The sequence below is a fragment of the Bombyx mori genome, chromosome 21, assembly GCF_030269925.1.
Source record: "Bombyx mori chromosome 21, ASM3026992v2".
NCBI lineage: Eukaryota > Metazoa > Arthropoda > Insecta > Lepidoptera > Bombycidae > Bombyx > Bombyx mori.
In genome coordinates this window covers 9241402-9263346 of record NC_085127.1, presented here as the reverse complement: position 1 = coordinate 9263346, position 21945 = coordinate 9241402, and the positions used below count along the sequence as shown (strand labels likewise).

The following is a 21945-nucleotide window of genomic DNA, read 5'->3' as shown; positions in this document are numbered from 1 at the left end:
AACGGCTACCCCACCCTTCAAACCGAAACGCATTACTGCTTCACGGCAGAAATAGGCAGGGCGGTGGTACCTACCCGTGCGGACTCACAAGAGGTCCTACCACCAGTGATTACGCAAATTATAATTTTGCAGGTTTGACTTTTATTACACGATGTTATTCCTTCACCGTGGAAGTCAATCGTGAACATTTGTTAAGTACGTATTTCATTACAAAAATTGGTACCCGCCTGCGGGATTCGAACACCGGTGCATCGCAACAACGAATGCACCGGACGTCTTATCCTTTAGACTTCGACCAACATATCACTATCCGTCAAATTGACAACACTGCCAACCTACAGAAAGAATTTAGGGGAATTCCCTAGGCATAACTTTTGAATTTCTTTCAACTGAGTTGTCATGATTAAAGTGGGGCTGCAACCTATCATATTTGTTTTAAAAATAGGAGAAATTTTTAAAATTAAGTTCAGTTCAATCGAGATTTCTGGTATAGATTCGAGGGGCCCCTGAGCTTGAGGGCCCCGGGGCACTGCCCCGCCTGGCCCTGGGTAGCTACGCCACTGATGTGTACTGAAAGATAGATAGATAAATGAAAAATGGAGTCAGTGACATTTTATTATCAATTATATATATTTTAAAAGTTCACTTACGCATATCGTGCAATAGACTTAGCTTTGGCATGGCTTGTAGGTACACATTCTACTCAATGGATCTTACTTCTATCTCAACCAATACTGGAAGAGAATTTTGAACGCAATTTTTTAAGCTACATTTCAAAAAAGTTTGTTAATTTTCAGATTACGAAAAAAAAATTGTCGATGTATGGATTACATTTCCTGTACTAATTAGTGCTCAGTACAGTAGTAGTAGTGCTAAAGTAATTCAGTGTAATGAGTTTCATTTAAAAAACCATAAACAAAACGCACTTTACGACTAAAAGCATGTGAGCATTTATTCTTACTATATGCGTATAACTATGTTTTAAAGTTGACAATCATCCCTAATCATCTCATCTCATTTGATTTGATTTGATTTCATCCCAGTTGATTAATGTTTCAAATTAATCATTTCATTTCATCATTTTTCATATAAATAAGAATTAAAATTAAAATGACATAACTTAAAGGTCTTAGTTACCAGGTCATAAAATTCCTTAAAAAATTTTAAGTTCATAGTTAACCTTACTTCACTTGATCTCACCACAAACCACAAACATACCTGTTTCAGTGTTTACATGAAATGTGTAGTAGGTACATACTCAAAACATTCTCTAAATTGAAATTGGAATATTATTGTGGTTTGATTTATTAAGAAGAAAGAAATAAACCGTAAATATGAACATATCTATCGAAAGAAAACGATCCGATTGTTCAGCGTTACCCAAAGGCTGGCAAAGAGAGGAAGTAGTTAGAAAAACAGGTCTGTCGGCAGGGAAGGTTGATGTTTATTATTACAGGTAATCATTATGTCAATATAATTATGATTAGTTGTAAAAATTACAAAAAGAAATCACGGATAGATATAAGAAATTTAAATGTAACCATTTGTTTATATGTTAAAATTATAATTGTTGAAAAATATAGAAACTTATTATTACTAGGGAAAAGTATATGCAATTGGAAACAAACTACTAATCTCTTAAATTTCTAACAGCACATCACATTTATCATCATAAGAGGGCTTGAAAACCATAACTGAACCACCACTTTCTGATGAAAATATTTTCTGTAGTCCAACAGGTAAAAAGTTTCGCAGTAAGCCAGAGCTTGTTCGTTATCTCGGTGATAGTGTGGACCTGTCGTGTTTCGACTTTCAGCAAGGTCAGATAAACACAATGTTGCTGTGCAAGGCCAAGAAAGCACGAGCGCAGTTTGACTACAGGTTCCCATTAGTGTCCTAACTTATCTTGTGTTGTGAGTTGTTAGTGCAATTCTGTGCTTTGTGTTTTTCATCTGTAATGCTGTTATGTTCAATAGACGCTTAAATTATAATGTTTACCTTAATACTGGGTCAATTGCCTAGTATTAAGTGGATTATCCATTACCGCAAGTTTGGGTAATTGTAATGTTCATCACTAAAGGTTTCCACAGTTGCACAGCTTCAAAATTGATTGAATTATTACCATTATATCATTTAGTTTAACAAGCTTAGGCTTATTAAAGCTTTGAAATCATTTTACAATCTTCTTGTACAGGTGCGGATCTATGTCTAAACACCACTTATTCATCAACCACTTTAGGCCACAAACATAAAACTCTTAATGGAGTAACAAAATTCCAAATTTTAGATCTGTATCTGAAATATCTTTATCATTTGGCACCAGTAGTTAAATTCTTTACACACTTATATTACAGTAGCTGTTATGTAGCATTATTGTTAATAACATTCTGGCTTAGTGCATCATAATACATTTGTGTCTCATGGTTAAATGTTGTGTTGCTGTTGTTTGTGTTTGGTATTTTGGTATTTTTTTTGTGTTTTTGTTTTTCCGTTTATAATGTTATGTAACTAAGGTTGATGTTCTGCACGGTGAAACATCAACGAATAGCATGAATATAATGTTAACAAATGTTCTCTGCCGCTCTAAAGGAAATTAATTTCAATTATGATACACTGTTGTTTTAACTATTTTGATGGCACAAAAAAGGCAATACAAGATATTTATGTGTCTCTTTTTATTTTATTTATTGCATATGTGGGTAAAAAAGTTAATCTGGTGTTAGGTGGTTACCGGAAGCCTACAGACATCACAATGTAAATCTCAATTATGTAGTATAGCAACTGTCCTAACACTGGAACCAGAACACATTACTGTTTTGTGGTAGAAATGGACAGGCTGGTGGGTAGGTACTGCTTCATGGGTGTGGAGGATCACAAGATGCCTTACCACCAGTAAGATCCTTTGCAGTTTTGTTATCAAAATAAGAATACATTAGATTAAAGATTTAATCATTTTATTTAAATAGGGGTGTACGTAATGATGCTTCATTAGTGCCACCAATTCGTCAAACAGCATCAATATTCAAACAGCCTGTGACGGTCTACAAAACTCAAGACAGTAAAGTTAAAACAGATCTCAAGCATGGGACACAGGAAAAGCCTAAACAATTATTTTGGGAAAAAAGACTAGAGGTAAGACTTCTACTTACTTTTAAACACTTACTAAACAGTTAAACACTGAGCAAGTTTACCGATAAGAGAAAAAAATTTCAGGGATTGACAGCTTGTGATGCAAATGGTGTAATTGGAACTACAAGTCTACCAAAATACATCAAATCCTTGGGACCATACACTTCTGATGCCACCACTATCCAGTCATTGGCTACAGCACTTCATGTATCTTCACAACCTATAACTGGTAAAAAAATACATATTAGCTGTTTTAAAATTTTACTATCATGTCAAATATCTGGTGTTAAGTACCACAGATCGGCATCAACCATCCATAGACATCAACAATGTAAATGCCGCAAGGTGGGTACCCTAAGACTAGATCTGAGTCTCAATACGGTTGCTGTACGCCTCAAATTGAAATGCACTACTGCTTTGCAGGAAAAATAGGCGATGTAGTGGTAACTACCCGTGCAGGGTCACAAGACCCCCTACCACCTGTAATTACGCTAATTATATTTTTACTGCGCGATTCGAATCGCATCTAGCGATGCGACTGTGCTGGTGTGGTGATACGAATGCACCGGGTTATCCCGCAGGCCACGAGAACTCAAAATTGTTCTGTGATTATTGCAATATTACAAAACATACACGTATGTAAAGTACACAGAGTATATGAAAGACGTACATTTATGGTTTTCGATTCGCTCGATGCGAATGCGTGTATCTTATCCTTTAGGACTCGACGAATTGAATGTTTGTAAGGATAATAGGCACTGTAGGGGACTTCCATTATCTTGTATACTTGAATAATGTTCGATTCTGGGGTTAAAATGAAGCTTCGGTATATATCCAGCACATCTGTCAGTACCATTCCATATAGTATAAAATATATATCGATATAATATTAACATTTCGAATTGGCCATTGGTTCTAAATTCAGTGAGTAACATCAAGGAAATAGGTCACTGAAATTGTATAAAACATATTTTTGGACGTAAACCATCACAATTAATTGAATGAATTTGAACTAAAAATGGGCATTATTACAGCTTGACATCCAACAGTCTTATTATGAATAGATATTAGTTTCGTTTTCAGTGATAAATTATTTAATTTGGATACATATTCTAAAATATATTAAAGTTTATAGATGCTTTAGATACTGATAATGTTAGCCTTTAACTGAATTATTATATTTGACAAATTACAGAGTTAACTATACATGACCATCTTTCTCTGGCATATCCAAGGGAATAAAGTTTTAAATTATTATTATTTTTTATTAAATTATGTATATTAATATGACATATTTTTGGTCACATTATTCTAAACCCCACGCTTTACTATATCAAAAAGAACCTTTTGAATAACAAGAAAACTAAGTTTAATTAAGCATAAGAACTTAAATTTGTAAACTCATGAATGTTACAAACTTTCTGCATTTTTAACAACTCTCTAATTATTTCAGGACAAATAGGATCGAAACAAGCCATAAAAGACAATCCAGGTGTTTTTTTAAACCCAGAACAACCCCTGATTGCTGCAGTGACAATCACTAAGGAAGATGTGCGACGCCAAGAGGAGCGCGTGAAGCGAGCTCGCCAGCGATTGCGACAAGCTCTATCGGTGGCCTAGGGCTGCGACGGCGGCGGTGAACCTAGTGTGGAAACCGCTGCCGACCTTTCTATGTCCGCTATGCTTCCCGACTCTACACAGGACTCCCCCAAGTCCACAGAGTCTAATAGAAATGACTAAAATGGTTTTTACTTTTTGTAAAACCATATTGCAGGATATCGAATTCCACTAAATAAGATGTAATTCCCGATTGAATTAATTGAACTCAATAGTAATGTTACAAGACACAATTTGATGTTGTCTGAACAGATGATAAGAAAAACTTCTTGTACCTCAATAAGTAACGGGAAGTAGTAATTATTGCCTCGTTATTTGGTTAGATACGCTGGATACTGCACCAGGTCCACTGGAGTCTGTAATCTCTCTAGATATGGTATTTGGTACCTAAGAGTTCTTGTTTTTTCTGGTATGTGCCTTGGGGCCTCAATGCGAGAAAATAGTCATTTAGGTCCACTGGGAATTTCCACAGTTCCTTATTTAGCTATAGTCATGTCATTTTAATCATTTTTAAAATGCCAACATTGGTCTCATAACAGAATTGCTATGACATAATATGAAAACAGTTTTATATCATAATTATCTTACTATCCTATTTAATAAGTTTAAGATTAGATATACAAATCTACTTATCTTTAGACATGGCCTAATTAATTTAAAGAAAATCAATCAGTCTAGCGTCGCATGGTCACATCAACAGCAACCACAGTGACAGGCTATTGAGTAAAAGTCGTACACAGTTTTTACACATTAATTTATTAAAAGGCAATTGTTGCAATTATTGTGTATTCTATCACTATCTGTAATTGCAAGACAGTTCACAACCATAAATTTTTAAAACAGCTTTTAGGTAAAACTTCTAAATTGCATGAAAATAAGCATAGTCGTATATGCAAAGTGTACACATTTATACGCGGTGGTGTAAAGATACCGATCCCGCAACGGAAACGGAAATAAACTTGAAAACATTGATTTTTTAAAAAAAGATTTGTATTACGATGTTTACATTTTGTGAATAACCCGTGATTGCATATTCCGCGTGTTTGCCGATTATAGTTGTGTTTATTGACAAAAAATATTTCACAAATTGAGGAAAATTCAAATTTTTTTTGTTATTTGTAGGCAGCAGAAAGAAAAGTAATATAATTTTTATCTAACTTAAAAGATTTTCGGGATCGGTTCCAATACACCCTGTATAGGTGTGATATAAGGCGTAATTTAAATTCATTAAAGGTAGATTTAAATTTGTACAAAACCTAGTGATTGCAATATTTAAAATGGACGGCGCGAAATGACGGACAAGCAGAATGTCTAAGATATTAAACTTTAGTAGTAAATATAGTATTTAAGTTTTGATAACTATATATTTAGTTTTTTATGTGTTAATGTCTTATTTCTATCAATAAAAATAGTGAAAATAAATTAAATTATAATGTTATTTTTTTTAAGTATTTCTCTCACTATGACTAGAACAAATGGCTAAATTGTCAAGCTTATGTAATAGGTCTTATGATTATAATTTAAATGGGCATAGCATAGCTTATTATTGGCAGTCTTACTTGGATAATAATAATTTTTAAATACTTTAATTACTCTACCATATCGAGGGGTGAAAGGCTATTTGGTTTGAGTGACATTTTTGCAACATAACAGGAGAGCCATTCAAAGTTTAAAATTAAAAAAAATATCATTATTAAATGGAGTAAACTTAATTGCAGTACAATTAAAAACATCGAACTGTATAAGCTAACACCAAATTAAACGCACATTTATGAGTAATTCCAAAGATAAATTTCGCGTATTAAGTAAAATGTCACTTAAACCAAATAACATTTCACTCCTTGATATGTAACTGCATTACTTTGGGAAAAGTATTACAATCTTATATTTGATTTTGATTTATTCAACTATATATACCCATGATATGCAATCTATAACTTAAATTTTAACTAGGTAAATTACTTTTATTACAAGGCCACAATAATTATTGTTTAATTTATTGCATAAAGTAAAACTTAATACTTTCTATTATCCAATTCCATCATCCAGTATTAAATTTGGAATAAATAATATGTGTGTACTACCTGAAAGCTCATCTGTTTCTATTTTATAATTTATCATGAGAGCGAAATATAAAATGTAGATTTTTTTTAAGTTTACTTGCATGCATTCATTTAAGTAGGTCTAGTGGTTTTCAGACTGCTCTTAAACACCAGAACACAACCCTTTTTGTAAAAAAGGTCATTGTGAAACAATGTTCTGTTAGTATTAAAATAGTATAGAATTAATAGCCTTCCAAAAACATTTAAAACAAATATTGAGAATTCAAAATTAACATAAGATTTGCCTACATTTCCTAAGTTATGGTCCCCTATTTAATTTCAAACTTCTTAGATTGCTTGCTACCTTTGATTCTTTATGCTGAATAACAGTTAAATAATTAAACATCTGATATGCTTCTAAACAATCACATAATTGATTCATAAAAGGATATGTTATTTTATACTGTACATTTTCTATGTCCACGGATAAAAGTTTGAAAACAAAATTGTACCAGCAACAAAGTACCCTATAAAATAATACTGTATCAAGCGAGATTGAAAATCAAGCATTTTTCTTGATATTATAAAAGTTTTCCATTTGCTGTACATGTTGTCTAATCCCTCTAAATTGGCAATAGACAAATGATGTGATGGAATTTTCTTTCCTGTTGTAATTTCACGGAAATGTTCATTAATAGTGTTTTGTTCAGATGTCGGAGTAGGACCAGCATTTAATTTACTTGAACAAATCCAGTACAATACAGGGCTAGCGGAAGCCAGGAGTCTAGTTGTAACTTGAATGTGAACAAAAAAAATACAAAATATAGATAGTAAAAATACATGAACCACATATAAGTAAAGAACAGGATCATTTGCACCAAATCCTTTAGCACACTGTTTTGATCTGCAAGAAGTCTTGGTTGAGTAACCACCTAATGAACTGAACTTTAAACCAAGTTTCAAACATAGCTTAAAATTGTTAAAAAAATACACTAAACAATAATAATTTAATAAAATAAGTATAGGAGCAGCAAGAATGAAATTAGGGATTTGCTTTAATTTGTAATATTTTAAAAACCCTACATCCCAATATTGACTTTGAATATAACTGTAGGATAAAGGTATTGAGTAATTACACCAAGGACTCTCAGCTGTACCAGGCAAAACATAGTCTGCATTTATTAAAAATTCAGGTAAATTATGTTCACTAGGTACACAATATTTAAAATAATTGTAAGTTTGAACCAAAAGAAAAGGTATAATTGCAATTATTATAGTTAAGACCAGTGCCATGAATGATATGAATAAAGGCAACAATAACAAAGGAAGTATTATCCTACACTTTAATGTCTTATATTTGTACACAATTTCAGGAAGTGTTCTTTCAATAATATTCTTAAAACTTGTATAAAATATAAAACCCAAATTTACAATACCATTTGATCTTGTAATCATTGAAAGCCCTGCAGGTATGCCACTCAATATATCAATATTAGCAAACCTTAATGTTTCACTGTCTGTGCATTTCAACATTGTGTAGAATGACATCCAAGCAAATAGTGTCTCAGAATATGGAGCAGAAAAAAAAATACTTGCAGGGTTAATGCTATACAATATGACAGACTTATAAGCTCTACATTCACTTTTTAAGATTCTCAAGCTTAATTGATGCAAGATGTCTGCAGACTTCAAAAACAAACAGATGTTAATTATTGTCGCAGATAATAATAAGCAACTATGAAAATTAAGAAATGTTCCAATAGCGCTATTTAGTCCGTAGGCAAAATATCGCACGCTCAAGGGGTAAAACGGATAAAATGCTAAACAATTCTCATACGTGTATCCATACTGAGCAATGTGTATAAAATATTGAGCATCCCATCTTTTAAAACCGCCAAAAAGTTTATAAACTATATTATCTAACCAACTTTTGTACATAGTGGGGTCTTCCGGGCTGACGAAAACCTTAGCGTCGTGATCAGGTATGATGAGATTCGATACAGCTTGCAATAAAATTATTATCATTCTTGAATTAAACGCAAACCACATAAGCTTTTGTCGCGGTGAATACATGATTTCTGCGGAATTAGGAATTAAATTAGGTTTAAATATTACTAATAGTAGTCTAGCACTATAATAAAAAACGTTATTACCTTATCTGTTTGTGGTTAAATCACAAGCACATCGTTTGTGTACGACCGAATTTAAATAATTTAATAAATATAGATTTAAATTTCAAATCGTTCAATGTTGTGTTAAAATTATGAAGACGTTGACATTTAACCAATTAATGACAGTAAGATATGGTAGTTTTTCCAAAATCGCAAACGCAATGGATTGTGAGACAACTGACTCTTTAAATTAAAAAATCATAATGTTTACAAATTATGTATTACTACTAGGATAGTGGACAAAATAAAAGCTAAAAACCAGAAAAGTATAAAGATTAATTCAGTGGAAAAACTTCCCGTCGATCAATCAATCTGAAAGTTTTTTAGGGTAAAGGCTTAAAAGCATAGATAGTATTTATTAAGTTTAATACACTTATTTTTATTAAAGAAAATATTTACTAATTACTACGGGCGCCCGGGCGTGTCCTGTCATAGCTATGAACGATAAAGTTATAGAATTCAACTATATAATATCAATTCACGTCAACTTCTTAACTTCAATAGGTACATAATATATTTTGTCTTTCAATACCCCAATAATAAGTTTGAATTGCTTAATATCTGCTGCTTTTAATTATTTATAATAAAAAGTCTTTCAATACCCCAATAATAAGTTTGAAATGCTTAATATCTGCTGCTTTTCATTATTTATAATAAATAAAAAAAGCATATTAATATTAAAATAGGTAATTTTTAGTAATCAATTCTCATCATTAAATTCTATTTCTGAAACTATTGGCTTGTGGTAACTAAAATAAGACAGGTTCATATGTTTCCGAATTTTGCGATTCTATTTTGTGCAAATTCTTTAAAAACTATTGATGCTCAATAGTAGTACCACATCTCGTTGTCGATTCTTTTGGATTGTTTTTAATGCGCATGCGCGTTGCTTGTACATGAATTCATGATTTTAGAATAATAGGCTTATTACACTTGGCTGAATTCAGACGACTGAATTCAGTCGCTACTTAATTCAGTCAAGTGTAATAGCATTAAGTAAGTTAGTCTACTGAATTCAGTAGCAAGGATGGTTTCTGACTGACTGAATCATTTAGAAGCCTAATTAGAAACGCATTTAGGAAGGTGCAATCGCATTTAGTAGATATTAATTATATTATAATAGAATAATTGATTATAATAGACTATCGTAGGATAGTATCCTGCTTTTTTATAAACGGTGTCACAAGGTTTATTAATAGGTCAAACGAGATCGAATCCATTTATAGATATTTTTTGAAGTCTGCTGGTTCTAAATCACTAATAATGTTCATATTTGCTAACATTCCGCACAGCAATAAATATTTCTTCACCGATATTCTTGTTTTTATTTTGAGAAATTGAAACAAAAACAAACATTTTGTTGTTGTCTAGACAATACTGGGGCTATCCTCTTACGCACACGTCACATCTTACTTCGTCGCGTTTAAACTGACAATTGATTCAGTAACTGAATTTAGAACAGTCGACTAAATTCAGCCAAATGTAATAAGCCTTTAAGCATTGGCGAGGCGGAGTGGGATTAAAAAGAGAAGGGATGAGAGAACAGAAAGAAAGAAAAAGAGAAAGGTATTATAAACTATTCGCTTTGTATGTATATGACTATAGCATTTCCGTTTTATGTTTTTCTAACGGTCAGTCTCACACTTTTTTTCAGTTCGGTCGCGCAGTAAAATCCCCATTTCCTCAAAACCTGCCGTAAGGAGCTTCGTTCCAATAATATGGTTATTGCCTATCATTTATGTACAAAGCAGTTATTGTCGCTTAGTCACGTTTGCCTTTCAAGCGTCGATATGTATTTAAGACTAATTTGTAATGTATATAAGTAATATGTGAAATGAAACACGGATTCCTTTTTGTATTTATTTATAATAGTTGCATTATGTCACAATTACGTTACACCCAGATTCATTCAAATCAAGACATTTCTAGCAGTCTAGGATACATCACACAGTACATTTCTATTACATTGGCGATACTGGTGGACAGATTTAGAAATATCGTTAATTTACTTTTCTATTGATTTTTTTATTATAAAATAAGGACTTTTACGTGTAGGGAAAGTATGAGAAACTTTTTATTTCTGAATAATTATTATTGGTGTTTTATTTTAACAAAGAAACGAAGTTAATTCTTCAGACTTTTACAATTGAAAATCAATTCGCTACAAAGTACACTACAAGCGAAATTTTATCATATTATGAATGTTTCTGATCATAAATATTAAAATATTTTTAAAGAAATTTTAAAATAAAACTAAGCCTCACCTTTCCAGTCACTTATGAATTTATAATTTAATTAGTTAATTAATTGGTACACAGTTTTTGACAGTTTATATAATTTATTGCAATTTGTTAATATTATATTGCTGAGAAGATACAATTGCTAAGATATTCTAGCTGATTGTTGTGTAACAACTATCTATTACTTCATCATACATACAGTTTACTAAGTTTATTCTATAAAATGCTATGTAGTTTTTATAATACCATATGCATGGTAGTGCAAAAGATTTTTCAGTGGAAAAGCAAACTATTTACATAAACTTATTCTTAATTTGACGTTTCATAACGCAAATCTACTAAAACGTCCGTGTTATTAAAATAATGTAACAAAGAAAATAATTAAACTAATTAATAGAAATAGAAATAAATTTCTATACAAATACAGTTGTAGTGTACAAAATATTGATTTTATATCATCGCTACGTAAAATCAGTGAGTAATGAGTGACTTGTAAACAAAAACTTCTGAATTGTTTACTACCAAAGGAATGAATAAAAATTAAATAAAGACACCTTTTACCTTTATTAAGTCTAATTACTACAGTAACATACCACAATTTTTAACTACTATCAATCAATTTGGGTACTAGTTTGGAATAAATGAAATTAAATTAAAATTTGTATTATGAAGCAAAAAAAGGGCAAATATTTCATAAAAACGTTTCCCCCAAAACCATTATATTTTAATATAAACTTTTTCGTGACCGCTGTCTTTTCAAACACGTTATACTAAAGCAATCATACATTAAAAATGATGCATCAGAGTAGGAATGTAAATTTGGACATCTGCCTGGACTATTTTAACGCTAAGAAATTGATGACGAATTAGAAACTATTAAATTTGAACGTTAAATAATGTGACCATAGGTGTAAAAGTCTGAGAACTTTAACAAAAAAATTTATTGTTTTATTCTACAATTTTTAGGTGTCAAAAATATATGTATTAAAATGATAATGCAAAAAACTGAATGATCAACATCTAAATGCAATATTTGTAAAAGACAGTGGCGTTATAGGATGAAACAAACGTTATCGCTTTATCGCTGACAGGGCGCGGTAGTGTTAGCTCATGGAGAGCTGACCAAGCGCCAGTAGCCTCTCCACCGCCGCGTTTACATCCCCAAATGTCGCGATTAGAGCTGCAACAAGCATTCGCGGATTACAACAAGTTAGGCGAAAGCAAACATGTGACAATAAAGAATATAAAAAATCGTTACAAATTATAAATGTGAAGGAAATTTTTACATCTTTACGTATTTTTGTTGTTTTGATAACACTGAGGAGAATCAGATTGTTGATTTGTATAATAACCGGCAAACTTCTTGAGCATTTGTTGACGTAGTGGGGGTAAGTTTGCGCATGGTACACTCACGTGCAAAAACATTACTTACTCTGCGTCATAATGCTATTAAATTATTAAAATCAACATATGTATTTATTTATATATTTATTAGAACATCAACAAAACATATAGGTTAATAATTGTAATAATTTAATCTTGGGGTAAAATAGATATTCCTTCTATTAAGTCAAAACTAGAGCTGTTGCCAGGTCTTGGTTCAGTTAAAGCGAAGCTGGTATTTGTAATTTTTTTTTCGTTATCATAATCTTGACCATCATCATCATCACTGTTTTCATCACCCGAGTCGCTATCATCGTGATGAGTCGACATAGGGCTCATCGGCGTAGTTTACAACTCGGTCGATTCGGTCTTCTTTTTTGTCTATAATTAATTATTTTTTGAAGATATTCGATTCGTAGTAATCGAATGTTACTTTTTTCATTTACCAGCTTCCGATTATTTTCTGTTCTTTTTTTCCATCTGAAGCCTAGCTCTTTCATAATTCGTCGTAAGCTTCGTTCCGAGCCATTAAAATTTATATCTTCTTTAAATTCTTCGAAGCCTTTCTACGGTACGGAGTTTCGCTGCTTGTTATGTAGTTATTATGATTACATCTTTTTATTACAGATTGAACGAAACTATCCATTCCGGTAACTTTCTTCTTCCCTGATCTTTTCTTACCCGGAGTCCGAAACACGGCGAGCAAGCCAGAGCCTTTAGCTTCGTTAATAATGCACCTAACAGTACTCACTGATGTTTTTGTTGCTTCCGAAGTCTGTTTTAATTTTTCCATATCATTCTTCCCCTGTTTTATAATGAAGCAATATACGTCGTATACAAATTTTCTACCCTTTCTTTTAAGTACTACACCAGTTTGTCACGGCATAGTGTATGTTTTATAAAAAATCAACAAACACTCAACAAATAGCAATGGCAACAAAGTCCACAAGCAATTATAACAAATAACTTAACGATTAATAACGATAGACTTTCCACTGTACGCAAGCGTACTTTTGGGAGCAAGCGGAATGAGGGCGCGGTGCGGGACGCAAGGTTCGACTGATCTACCAATAACGCGCTCGATACGATTTCCCCTGCCGTCGCGCCTCACCCTCACCACCAAAGTGACCTAAAATTCGGTTCTGCGCAGTCAAGGTCATTTGCTCAAGAAGTTTGCCGATTACTATAATAGATATAACAAAACAAATAGGGTAAGTAAGCAATATAATAAAATAAATACCTATTTAATAAATTTTTTATATTATCGAATACATTTACTGGTGGTAGGACCCCTTGTGAGTCCGCGCGGGTAGGTACCACCACCCTGTCTATTTCTGCCGTGAAGCAGTAATGCGTTTCGGTTTGAAGGGTGGGGCAGCCGTTGTAACTATACTGAGACCTTAGAATTTATATCTCAAGATGGGTGGCGCATTTACGTTGTAGATGTCTATGGACTCCAGTAACCACTTAACACCAGGTGGGCTGTGAACTCGTCCACCCATCTAAGCAATAAATAAAAAAGTTAGTAATAGTAATCACCTTGTAAATTGGCCTCCCTATTCAGGAAGCCCATGGCAGCCAGTTGCTCCAATTGTTGGGAATAACGTTGCTCAGGGGGCTGCTGTGTGTTCGTCTGGTTGTTCGACATGGCCGACATCATCCGTTGCATAAACTACATAAAAAAAGAATTGGGTCAGTTTTTAACCGACTTCAAAAAAGGAGGTGGTTCTCAAGTCGACTATGTTTTTTTTATGTTTTTTACCTCATAACTTTTCGATTTTGATGATTCTTATTTATTAGAAAGCTGACGCTTCCCGTGTGGTCTCATTTCCATTTAGTCCAGTTCTGATAGTGGTATCCATGATAAAACTATACAAGTCTTAAATTTGCATTAAGTATGTGCGCAACAAATAGATGAATAACTCAATATCACGCCAACCTATTTCGATGATTATTGTTTTTAGTGTATATTTTTTGTTTTAGAATATCTTTTTTTCTATTTGAAGTCGGTTTTTGTTAAAGCATGTCTATTTACAATTATTAACATGATTAAGTTATGTTTTTGTGGAAAGGAATTCATACATACGTTAAGCATAGTTAATTTTACTCTTTAATTATTGTAGCTTTTTTGTATCCTTTCAAGAGATAGATCATCAAATCTAAAATTCTTGTTTATCAGAAAAGTAATTACAGTAAGTAATAACGAGAAGACATGAAGGCACATACCTGCGTGAAGAGTTCAGAATTGTTTTGTTGTCGTGCCTGGGCGGGGTTCTGGGCAGCGCTGGGCGGTTGGGCCGGCGGCGTGGCGGCGGCGGCGCCCACGCCCATGCCCAAGTTGTTGACAAGGCTGGGCGCCGCTGTACGCAACTGTTCCATGCCTTGTTGTATTTGTAGCAGAGCATTCAACGCCTGTCCACGTCAAACAAGTTTTATATTTTAGTTAATTTTAAGTTCTAATTTTTTTTTATTGCTTAGATGTGTGGACGAGCTCACAGCCCACCTGGTGTTAAGTAGTTACTGGAGCCCATAGACATCTACAACGTAAATGCGCCACCCACCTTGAGATATAAGTTCTAAGGTCTCAGTATAGTTACAACGGCTGCCCCACCCTTCAAACCGAAACGCATTACTGCTTCACGGCAGAAATAGACAGGGTGGTGGTACCTACCCGCGCGGACTCACAAGAGGTCCTACCACCAGTAATTACGCAAATTATAATTTTGCGGGTTTGATTTTTATTACACGATGTTATTCCTTCACCATGAAACTCAATTGTGAACATTTGTTAAGTACGTATTTCATTAGAAAAATTTGTACCCGCCTGCGAGATTCGAGCACCGGTACATCGCTAAATACGAATGCACCGGACGTCTTATCCTTTAAGCCACGACGACTTCTATTCTATTCTAAAGAATACCTTTTTACTGGAATCATTTTTGTGTTTTCGTAAAATGAATGTTACCTGCGGATTAGACATCATCTGTTGCATTTCAGGGTTCTGTAGCTGAGCGAGAAGTTGCGGCATCATTGTGCGGATTTGGTCTTGAAGTTGCGGATTGTTGGCGAACATTGGATTCTGCACAGATTAATGTGTGATTTTAAATGTTCTATATAATAAATAAAAAGGTCTGACGATATAGATTTGCTATAATTATATTTATTACCTGATTAATTAGTTGAGATGCCATTTCGGGGTCAGCACTAAGGGCCTGTAACATGGAGTTGGTGTATGGCGCAGAGAGCATAGACTGGACAAGGCGAGGATTTTCTGACATCTGTTGCAGAAGAGATTGCATGCCGGGTGTATTGATGAGGCCGGGACCGGAGCCCGAGCCGGCCGCAGAGGCACTGCCCTGGGAAGCTCCGCCGCCGCCTCCTCCTCCACCACGCTGCCACGGGTTGGGTAGCGGCTGCCTGTTCTCAGATCCTTGCTGCGGGTTTGTGCCGTCTGCTCCGGAACAAACGTTACCATATTTACTAAGCATGGATTTTAAAATTTATATCACATTTATTAATAGGGTTTAGATTTATGGTTTGACATTTTAATTTTATTTTCAGTTACTATTTAAGCGAAAAGCCAATAGTCTCTAAATGATGCAAATAATGTTTCATCAGGAATCACAAAAATATGAGTAGGGCTTTCACAATTTCTTATATATTAGCATCACTAATTCCTTGTTATCTGGCCGTCAGTTAAATAGAATGAACATTATTAAAATAAAAAATAAAGCCAAAATTTAAGGAATGTTTAAAACATTATTTACTAACCAGAATTGTCTACGAGTCCAGAGAAAGGGTTCCCTGCCATGCTACTGGCCACATTGAGCATCGGTTCCTGTATGTCCCTATACATTCTTTGGAGCGCATTGTAACCACCTGGAATGTAGGAAAACCATATGGTAACATTCTCGAGTTGTAATTTCCGCACTGTCGTTATAAGTAGTTCGTTAAAACATAATGTTAGACGTTGTCGCCAACCCTCGTGTGGTCAGTTTTGTCATGACAAAATTCGAGACAATCAGGGCGTGTGACGAGTGCATTAATGCCTAATGAGGTTACATTCATTAATCAAATTATTCTATTTCTTTGGTTTTCGCGCCTCGTGTATGTACTTAATAAAAAACTAAGTTTACAGTTTAATCTTGCGTTATTTTATTGCTAGCTTTTATCGACACTCTAGAAGGGAAGATTGCTGTTTCAGTACCATCAACGTACGATAGGTTCTCGAGTGTAATTTCAATAAAAGTGTTTGTTGTAGTCATTGATAATCATAGCTGAAGGTAGTCTGATTTCCAGAGTTATTGCAATCCCGCGTATTTTAACGATAAAAAGCTTCCTCCAAATTCTAAACAAAAAGTACCTATATAGAAATTTACATTAAAGTAAAAGACAAAGTTTTCATTTTTATATTAATTAGACTAGCGGCCCGCTCCGGCTCCGCTCGGGTCTTTAACAAAATTTTCAACGATATTTGACGATGTTTTATTTTTTAAATAGAAGAACCGTTATTGCGGCATAACTATAATAGCTGTCGCGACACTTTTCATAAATAATAAAGTGTTCTACAAAGTCGTAGTACATTATTTTATTCTATCCTCAATAGTTTTCGCAGGGCACGCGATGTAAAGAATATTTTAGGTATTTTTTTTACATTATTGGAGTTTTAGTAAGGATCCCTAATTTTTTTCAAAAAAGATTATCGGGAGTAGTGTAGCTTCCAAACAGTGAAAGAATTTTTCAAATCGTTTTAATTTTCGGAGCCTATTCAATACAAACAAACAAATATTTCCTCTTTATAATATTAGAATAGAAGTATAGATTTTATATCAAACATCGGTAACTTACCTGGTATACTTTCGAGATTGGAGAGGGCGCGGTCGTGTGAGCGCATCAACTCTTGCAACATAGCGGGGTTGCGAGCCAACTCCATAGTTTGACGTAATAATTCAGGATTGTTTAACATATGACTGATTTCTGGATTTCTCTGAAAAAATCAAGCAGCTATACGTTTATCTTGATTGCAACTGCAACTTGTATTTATTTTGAAATGTGATTACTAGCTGACATAACCAATGGTTTCTTCTTTTCAATAAGTTTCAATATTAGGCTTTCGTTCTATTATGCATACCAGTGATTCTCAATGGGATTTTATAGTATGAATTTTGTTAGAATAAATGAACTGAATTAAGAAAAAAATTGAGGGTCAAGCTTAACAAGCTCTCAAAAGAATAATATGTTTTTTTTCCATTTGTTGGCTCTTCATCTATATGCTCGCTAGATTTTGTATACTTCCAATTTTGTTCTCTGATTCTGTACTCTACGAAGGGTTCTTTCAAGGCACTTTGCCAATTACTGATCTATACAGCCAAAGATTTATTGTATTGTATGTCTTCAAAGTTAGCACGTTGCCTGTCCAGAGTATTTTGGTTAAGTACCCATGACCCCGTTTTTTTTTCGGCTTAACTATTTCATTTTATGTACTTATGAAGTACATGTAAGTGCTTTTCAAAAAACACTTTCAAAAACAACTAAAATACTGAATTTCATGCATGCATTAGTTTTAATGCACAGACGTGTCAGCTAGAATACCGTGCATTACTTATAATGCACGAATGTAGTAACAAGAACATCGTGGATTACATATAATGCACGGACGTCACAGCTGGACCAAAAATGCATTATATATAATGCACGGACAGGCAACGTGTTAATTTATGAAGTTAGTAAATTTTTATTATTATATACTAGTCATTAGTAGTATTTATTACTTTATAATAGTACAATTTTAGTAAAAAAATGACTCACAGACATGAGATCTTGCATTTGTGGGTTGGAGGTGATGAGGCTACGCATATTCTCAGGATCATTCATCATCTGCTGCACCAATGGATTGTCTAAGACTTGTCTGAGCATATCAGGGTTGGACAGAAGTTCCTGTTGCATTCTAGCCTGTGAATAATATAAGCCTTAGTAGGGTCCAAATTTGTTAATTATACAGTAGGCGTAAGTTTGACTGTTCCTCTATCATTGCTGGTTTATGAGGGACGGCTTAAACTTGCTATTAATAGGGCCGTATGTTCTATTGCATATAAAGCCAGTCTGAATTAAAAAAAAAACACAAAAAAAGCAAAACAATCATGCATTTTGGTTATCTTCTCAGTGGGTTGTGTTTTTGATCTGGTGGTAGATTCTGTGAAGCACTGTTCTTGCTAGGGCCAGTGTTAGCAACACCTCCGGTTTGAGTCCTGAGAACTCACCTATACGCTAGAGTAACACTGATATAGCCTTTCAAGGGTATCAGCATAGGTAGGAAAAAAAAGGAAATATCCTAATTAAATTGTTACTTGGAATTCTATCTGAAGCTGTCATATGGGTTGCGGTAACTGTGCTAGATGGGTTGAGAACCCCAATAAATAGACTAAACGAAAGGCTTGTTAATAATAAAAAATTACAGTTTTACAGTTTATAAATGTAGCTGAAAACTTTTCAATATCATATAAAGCAGTCCTGTGATATAAATACCTGGAGATCCATAAAAGTACTCTGACCAAGGCCCAAGCTTTCAAGACCCGCCAGCCCACCCAGCGAGTTTAAACCAAATGGTGTAGCACTGACGTCAGCTAGGAAAATGATATTACAAATGTAGTGGAAATAAATTTCATATTTTTATAATTTTCAATAATCTAACACAAGTGTTATTAAGTAAACAATTGGATTTCTTTCTAGTAAAATAAATCCAAATAAGAAGAATTTTTATTTGAAACAAACATCCAAGTATTTAAATGATTATTATCATCATCATATTAACTATTAGTATTTGGCCAGTCTGAGCGAGAGGATCTGATGTTATAACAGATTGTCTAGTTTATGAGTAGAATAGATGTGTGTGAAATTACTGTTTTACTAATGCTACTGTGGCTTCTAACTGAATGTGTCACAATGATGAATGTGGACATGTTCACCATAAGATGTCTATAGATTCTGGTTACCTTTAACAGCAGGTGTGCCAATTGCTCACAAGTCATAAATGTTAGATATAGCCATAAACACAAGTATCCCATTAACACCTGACATATCTTTTACAAAAAATTATCTTTATTAGACTAAAACAGGTCAAAACAACATATACCAAAGTTTCTGATTTACTGTAAAGAAAAAGTTTATGCTTAATTATTGTTTTACCTTGATTAACACAATAAAAGCTTTACTTTACAAGTAAGAAATTAATATTTAGTGCAGCAAAATGTAATATATTTATATTTTCCAAAAGCTTTGTGGCCCAAAATAAAGTTTTCAATTTGCCACTGAAGCTAATATGCTGTACGAGAAATTTAATTTTCCTATGACATAAATATTAAGCCATTAAGCAGGCCAAATGCAGGCAGCATTGGAGGAAGCTGGTGCAAAAACTGGACCAAGGTGGTCACAACCCTCAGTCATGAGGAAACGACAGAGAAGAAGAGAGAAATATAATATACACAAGTTCCCAGTCAAATATCTATTATTTATTTTTATTGCACAGATAGATGGAGGAGCACCTAGTTTTAAGTGCTTAACAAAGCCCATTGATATCACAATGTGAATGAAACCACTAGACACACGAGGCAAAAGACCAAATTGTCTTAGATAATGACTGTCCTATCCTGCAAACTAATGTGTGCATGCCATGCTGCATTAATAGGCAAATTGGTGGATTCCACCTGAGCAGGTTAACAGTATGCCATCTATTTTTCCAAAAAGTTTCTATTTTTTTTCACTTTAAGAGTGGATATAATATATGATACATGTAGCGATAGCTTATATGGCAGAAGAAATTAGACGACATATCAAGCCAGCAAGATTTTCAAGATAAGTTTTCAATAACATTTTGGTTGTGAGTCTAACAAAAATTTTCACTGGCTCATTGAAATCTTCACATTGGAATCTCTAAAATTTACATACATTTTATAGTGTCCATAATTAGTGAATATGATTCTTGTATGTTCCTCCATTTGTTTCTCAAAACAATTAAATATCATCAATGTTTACTTGCAAATAGCTAAACTAACTGTATTTCATTATCCAGGTTAATTCGTATGACATATTTTATTGAAATGGACTTGGAACTCGTTAGTCAACACAACTAATGAAAATCCAATCCTAGTTAGTTAATTTACCTGGGGGTCTACGAGCCGCACCCTCCGGTTCTGGTCTTGGAGGAGCTTTAATCACTAGATGCACTGTCAACCCATCTTTGATGTTGTGTTGCTTCAGGGTATCGGCATCATTCATGATTTTCCCGGCGAAAATAAGACATAATTGTTCTGGTTCTGTACTGAATTTTGAAGACAACACTTCTTTGAGCTAAAACGAATGAAAATACTGCGTTTTTATGTGCCGGAATGAAGAAATATATGTCGTCACTGATTGCGTGTCCCATATCAATGTTATTACGCCATGAATGAAGGATTTCACGGCCCCCTACTCACTCTTTTGATATCGGCATCTTCCTCAATTTCAACTTGCTGCTTCTCTTTCGGGGTTTTAACTGTGATCGTAATTTTTTTAGGGTCGTCTTGTCCCTCTGCCATTTTGGCAATTCTAGAATGACTATGTACTTTGGCGGAAAAGTAAAATTTATACGAGAAAGACAAATTGACGAATAGCGTTGACTTGTATATTGTCTATGGGTCAGTATGACGGCTAACTAGTAGTGCTGCCAGACAACTAAGACCATAAATTTCACAAAAATAGTTGGCATGGTTCTATTTGGAAATTGCTGATTGACCTCTATTTTGATTTGTGAATCTTAAGACCAAGCATGAGAATAAAAACATTTTTGAGTGCACATGCAAGTGTGTGCGTTGAATTAAATAGATCCTAAAAATTATATGCAGATTACCAAAAAAGAACGTACGGTATTTATGTGAGTTAAGTAGGATAGCTCTATCTATAGACAATACACTTAATATTTGCTCTAATAAATGCGCTTTTAGTGCCAACATAATCTTATTTATTTATTTTAGTATTACTCATGGCCCGGAGGCCTTTCCAGCTTCACCAGGACTGGTGGGCGAACAAAGGCTCATCAAGAAGGGATGGGATATGCAAATAGCTGCCCGAGCACCTCCGAAGGAGACCTAACAAATCAAGAGCAGCTGCTTTGCGAATGAATCTGCTGCCGGATTGGAATCGCAACCCACTGAGAAGATCCGGCAAGAAACTCAGCGTACTGATGTTTAGGTTAGGGTACACGTCGAACTTTATGCCGAGTTTGACGAGTACGGTTACCGGGGTCCCTAAGCCTGGTCCTATTGTTAGAGCTAAAGGCGTCTCATGCAAGGATTATTGGATCTGATGGATCCGTAAAGACGTGTTTAG

General features: G+C 34.0%; 3 protein-coding genes and 1 long non-coding RNA gene across 6 annotated transcripts; 2 read left to right on the top strand and 2 right to left on the bottom strand.

Moving 5' to 3' along the window:
* The first annotated feature begins 989 nt into the window (after positions 1-989).
* Positions 990-6173, top strand: LOC101740016 (methyl-CpG-binding domain protein 3). 2 transcript variants are annotated; one of them, XM_004929618.4, is made up of 5 exons: positions 1176-1456; positions 1732-1881; positions 2967-3132; positions 3214-3358; positions 4583-6173. In XM_004929618.4, exons 1-5 carry the CDS (start codon positions 1335-1337, stop codon positions 4747-4749), a joined length of 750 nt encoding a protein of 249 aa, XP_004929675.1. In that variant the 5' UTR covers positions 1176-1334; the 3' UTR covers positions 4750-6173. The 2 variants fall into 2 exon arrangements, with proteins under 2 accessions (XP_004929676.1, XP_004929675.1); XM_004929619.5 differs by lacking the exon at positions 1732-1881 and having other exon boundaries at positions 990-1456.
* Positions 5484-9092, bottom strand: LOC101742553 (GPI mannosyltransferase 2). Its single transcript, XM_038018341.2, has 2 exons — positions 8942-9092; positions 5484-8866 (listed from the first exon to the last, which is right to left on the bottom strand). The coding sequence occupies exon 2, from the start codon at positions 8859-8861 to the stop codon at positions 7263-7265; it is 1599 nt and encodes a 532-aa protein (XP_037874269.1). The 5' UTR covers positions 8862-8866; positions 8942-9092; the 3' UTR covers positions 5484-7262.
* A 123-nt stretch (positions 9093-9215) lies between these two features.
* LOC119630088 (uncharacterized) lies at positions 9216-11879 on the top strand. The gene is made up of 2 exons (XR_005245905.2): positions 9216-10525; positions 10614-11879. It is a non-coding gene; the product is annotated as an uncharacterized LOC119630088 (long non-coding RNA).
* On the bottom strand, positions 10806-21287 carry LOC101740241 (ubiquilin-1). 2 transcript variants are annotated; one of them, XM_004929620.5, is made up of 11 exons: positions 21054-21287; positions 20742-20928; positions 19108-19205; positions 18391-18534; positions 17431-17569; positions 16354-16461; positions 15750-16036; positions 15548-15661; positions 14809-14994; positions 14122-14254; positions 10806-12379 (listed from the first exon to the last, which is right to left on the bottom strand). In XM_004929620.5, exons 1-11 carry the CDS (start codon positions 21153-21155, stop codon positions 12303-12305), a joined length of 1575 nt encoding a protein of 524 aa, XP_004929677.1. In that variant the 5' UTR covers positions 21156-21287; the 3' UTR covers positions 10806-12302. The 2 variants fall into 2 exon arrangements, with proteins under 2 accessions (XP_004929677.1, XP_004929678.1); XM_004929621.4 differs by having other exon boundaries at positions 15750-16033; positions 21054-21271.
* Positions 21288-21945: the final 658 nt, after the last annotated feature.

Bases quoted from the DNA above. Each gene is read 5' to 3' on its own strand.
- LOC101740016 (XM_004929618.4), top strand. From the start codon at position 1,335: ATGAACATATCTATCGAAAGAAAACGATCCGATTGTTCAGCGTTACCC. The intron at 1,457-1,731 runs GTAATCATTATG...TATTTTCTGTAG, and splicing joins GTTGATGTTTATTATTACAG to TCCAACAGGTAAAAAGTTTC. The intron at 3,359-4,582 runs GTAAAAAAATAC...TAATTATTTCAG, and splicing joins ATCTTCACAACCTATAACTG to GACAAATAGGATCGAAACAA.
- LOC101742553 (XM_038018341.2), bottom strand. From the start codon at position 8,861: ATGTATTCACCGCGACAAAAGCTTATGTGGTTTGCGTTTAATTCAAGA.
- LOC101740241 (XM_004929620.5), bottom strand. From the start codon at position 21,155: ATGGCAGAGGGACAAGACGACCCTAAAAAAATTACGATCACAGTTAAA. The intron at 19,206-20,741 runs GTAAATTAACTA...TCATTTTCCTAG, and splicing joins TGCGGCTCGTAGACCCCCAG to CTGACGTCAGTGCTACACCA. The intron at 16,462-17,430 runs GTAAGTTACCGA...CCTACATTCCAG, and splicing joins CAATCTCGAAAGTATACCAG to GTGGTTACAATGCGCTCCAA.